The following is a 4530-nucleotide window of genomic DNA, read 5'->3' as shown; positions in this document are numbered from 1 at the left end:
TCGTCAAGTTCCAGAGCCACGCGGAGGCCCAGGCCGCCATCGCCGCCCTGCACGGGAGCCGCACGCTGCCGGTGAGGGACCGTCCTCGGCGTTGTCGCCTTCGGTGTCACCGTCGGCATCCTCGTCACCGTTCTCAGAGTCGGCCGCGTCACCATCCTCGTCATCGTCGCGCCTTCGTCGTTCCCATAACCGTCCCCGTCGTTGTTGTTGTCGTCGTCCCCTTCGTCATCCCTGTCGTCATCCTCGGCGTTGTCCCTCTCGTCATCATCCTCTTCATCCTCTTCATCATCATCCTCTTCATCCTCTTCATCGTCCTGACCACTGTCCCCATCATCATCCCCATCCTCATCTCCATCATCATCCTCTTCATCACCTTCATCATCCCCACCACTGTCCCCACCATCCTCCCATTCATCACCTCCTTCATCTTCTCTGCCACCATCCCATCATCTTCCTCACCACTGTCCTCCTCATCATCATCATCCCCATCCTCATGTCCATCATCCTCTTCATCACCTTCACCTTCATCATCCTCACCACTGTCCTCATCATCATCATCATCATCCTCATCTCCATCATCCTCTTCATCCCCTTCATCATCCCCACCACTGTCCTCATCATCATCATCATCATCCTCCATCATCATCCTCTTCATCCCCTTCATCATCCCGACCGCTGTGCCCACCACTGTCCTTCATCCCCCTCATCATCATCCTCAACGCTGTCCCCGCCATCCGCCCCGCCGTCATCCACACCATCGTCCTCTTCATCGTCGCCTTCATCATCCCCTTCGTTGTTGTGTTATCCTCCTCCTCCTCATCATCGTCATCATCTCCATCATCATCATCTTCATCCCCTCCTTCCTTGTCACCTCCACCACCCCGCCACCGTCACCCTCACCCCGTTGTAACCCAACCATCATCCCCATCACCACCATTGTCCCCCATCGTCATCATCTTCATCACCCCCTTCATTGTCCCCATCGTTACCCTCATCATCCTCACCACTGTCCCCATCATCATCATCACCTTCATCACCCCCACCACTGTCCCCACCATCCTCCCATTCATCACCTCCTTCATCATCCCCTTCATCTTCTCTGCCACCATCCCATCATCATCCTCACCACTGTCCCCATCATCATCATCCCCATCCTCATCTCCATCATCCTCTTCATCACCTTCATCATCCTCACCACTGTCCTCATCATCATCATCATCATCATCCTCCATCATCATCCTCTTCATCATCCTCACCACTGTCCTCATCATCATCCCCATCATCTCCATCATCATCCTCTTCATCCCCTTCATCATCCCGACCATGGTGCCCACCACTGTCCTTCGTTATCACCATCCTCATCCTCCCTGTTATCATCTCACCTTCATCCCCCTCATCATCCCCATCATCATCATCCTCAACGCTGTCCCCGCCATCCGCCCCGCCGTCATCCACACCATCGTCCTCTTCATCGTCGCCTTCATCATCCCCTTCGTTGTTGTGTTATCCTCCTCCTCCTCATCATCGTCATCATCTCCATCATCATCATCTTCATCCCCTCCTTCCTTGTCACCTCCACCACCCCGCCACCGTCACCCTCACCCCGTTGTAACCCAACCATCATCCCCATCACCACCATTGTCCCCCATCGTCATCATCTTCATCACCCCCTTCATTGTCCCCATCGTTACCCTCATCATCCTCACCACTGTCCCCATCATCATCATCACCTTCATCACCCCCACCACTGTCCCCACCATCCTCCCATTCATCACCTCCTTCATCATCCCCTTCATCTTCTCTGCCACCATCCCATCATCATCCTCACCACTGTCCCCATCATCATCATCCCCATCTCATCTCCATCCTCTTCATCACCTTCATCGTCCCCACCACTGTCCTCATCATCATCATCATCCTCCATCATCATCCTCTTGATCAGCTTCATCATCCCCACCAGTCCCCACCATCCTCCCATTCATCACCTCCTTCATCATCACTGCCATCCCATCATCATCCTCACCACTGTCCCCATCATCATCATCCTCATCTCCACCATCATCCTCTTCATCACCTTCATCATCCCCACCACTGTCCTCATCATCCTCATCATCCTTTCATTCATCACCTCCTTCATCTTCTCCGCCACCATCCCATCATCATCCTCACCACTGTCCCCATCATCATCACCCTCATCTCCCCCATCATCCTCTTCATCCCCTTCATCATCATCATCCCCACCACTGTCCTCATCATCCTCATCATCCTTTCATTCATCACCTCCTTCATCATCACTGCCATCCCATCATCATCCTCACCACTGTCCCCATCATCATCACCCTCATCTCCCCCATCATCCTCTTCATCCCCTTCATCATCATCATCCCCACCACTGTCCTCATCATCCTCATCATCCTTTCATTCATCACCTCCTTCATCATCACTGCCATCCCATCATCATCCTCACCACTGTCCCCATCATCATCACCCTCATCTCCCCCATCATCCTCTTCATCCCCTTCATCATCATCATCCCCACCACTGTCCTCATCATCCTCATCATCCTTTCATTCATCACCTCCTTCATCATCACTGCCATCCCATCATCATCCTCACCACTGTCCCCATCATCATCACCCTCATCTCCCCCATCATCCTCTTCATCCCCTTCATCATCATCATCCCCACCACTGTCCTCATCATCCTCATCATCCTTTCATTCATCACCTCCTTCATCATCACTGCCATCCCATCATCATCCTCACCACTGTCCCCATCATCATCACCCTCATCTCCCCCATCATCCTCTTCATCCCCTTCATCATCATCATCCCCACCACTGTCCTCATCATCCTCATCATCCTTTCATTCATCACCTCCTTCATCATCACTGCCATCCCATCATCATCCTCACCACTGTCCCCATCATCATCATCCTCATCTCTATCACCGTCCTCTTCATCACCTTCATCACCCCCACCACTGTCATCATCATCATCATCCTCATCTCCATCATCATCCTCTTCATCATCATCATCATCCCCACCACTGTCCTCATCATCATCATCCCCATCCTCATCTCCATCATCATCCTCTTCATCACCTTCATCACCCCCACCACTGTCCCCACCATCCTTTCATTCATCACCTCCTTCATCTTCTCCACCACCATCCCATCATCATCCTCACCATTGTCCCCATCATCATCATCATCATCATCATCATCATCATCATCATCATCATCATCCTCTTCATCCTCTTCATCACCTTCATCATCCCCACCACTGTCCCCATCATCATCATCATCCTCCATCATCATCCTCTTCATCACCTTCATCATCCTCACCACTGTCCTCATCATCATCATCATCCTCCATCCCCATCCTCATCTCCACCATCATCCTCTTCATCACCTTCATCATCCCCACCAGTCCCCACCATCCTCCCATTCACCACCACCTTCACCATCCTCTTCATCACCTTCATCATCATCATCCCATCATCCTCTTCATCACCTTCATTCATCCTCCATCCCCATCCTCATCTCCACCATCATCCTCTTCATCACCTTCATCATCATCATCCCCACCACTGTCCCCATCATCATCATCCTCCTCATCTCCATCACCATCCTCTTCACCACCTCGTCACCTCCACCATCATCCTCACCCCATTACAACCCAACCATCACCCCCACGACCGCTCCCACCCCGTTTGACCCCGACTGACCACAAGTGACCACCACAAGTGACCACAACTGACCACGAGTGACCACGAGTGACCACGAGTGACCACCATGTCCCCCTCCAGGGCGCCTTCCAGCCTGGTGGGGAAGTTGGCGGACACGGAGAAGGAGCGGGGGCTGCGGCGGATGCAGCAGGTGGCCAGTCAGCTGGGCATGTTCAGCCCCATCGCCCTCCAGTTCGGCGCCTACAGCGCCTACACGCAGGCGGTACGGGGCACTGGGAGCACTGGGAGCACTGGGAGGGACACTGGGGACACTGGGAGGGACCCCTCAAAATCCAGCATGAGAACGTTGGGGTGATGGGGTTGGGTGATGGGGGATGGGGGATGGGATGAAGTTGGGTGGTGGACACTGGGAGGAGATGGACACTGAGGTGGCATCCATGAGATGATGGGCCCTGATGGGACACTGGGGTGACATCTGATGGACCCTGATGGGACACTGGGGTGACATCCATGGGGAGATGATGGTCCCTGATGGGACACTGGGGTGACATCTGATGGACCCTGATGGGACACTGGGGTGACACCCACGGGGAGATGATGGACCCTGATGGGACACTGGGGTGACATCCACGGGGAGATGATGGGCCCTGATGGGACACTGGGGTGACACCCACGGGGAGATGATGGACCCTGATGGGACACTGGGGTGACATCCACGGGGAGATGATGGTCCCTGATGGGACACTGGGGTGACACCCATGGGGAGATGATGGGACCTGATGGGACACTGGGGTGGCATCCATGAGATGATGGGCCCTGATGGGACACTGGGGTGACATC

At 53.8% G+C, this 4530-nt stretch overlaps 1 protein-coding gene across 1 annotated transcript; it reads left to right on the top strand.

Moving 5' to 3' along the window:
• Window positions 1-8: 8 nt before the first annotated feature.
• On the top strand, window positions 9-1223 carry LOC103619628 (sine oculis-binding protein homolog; the record flags this gene model as incomplete). Its single annotated transcript, XM_017740051.1, has 1 exon — window positions 9-1223. A coding segment is annotated over one exon (1215 nt), but the record flags the coding sequence as incomplete, so codon positions are not given.
• Between the last annotated feature and the right edge of the window lie 3307 nt (window positions 1224-4530).

Source organism: Corvus brachyrhynchos, unplaced genomic scaffold (assembly GCF_000691975.1).
Source record: "Corvus brachyrhynchos isolate BGI_N302 unplaced genomic scaffold, ASM69197v1 scaffold787, whole genome shotgun sequence".
Taxonomy (NCBI): Eukaryota; Metazoa; Chordata; class Aves; order Passeriformes; family Corvidae; genus Corvus; species Corvus brachyrhynchos.
This window is presented reverse-complemented; position numbering and strand designations above follow the sequence as displayed.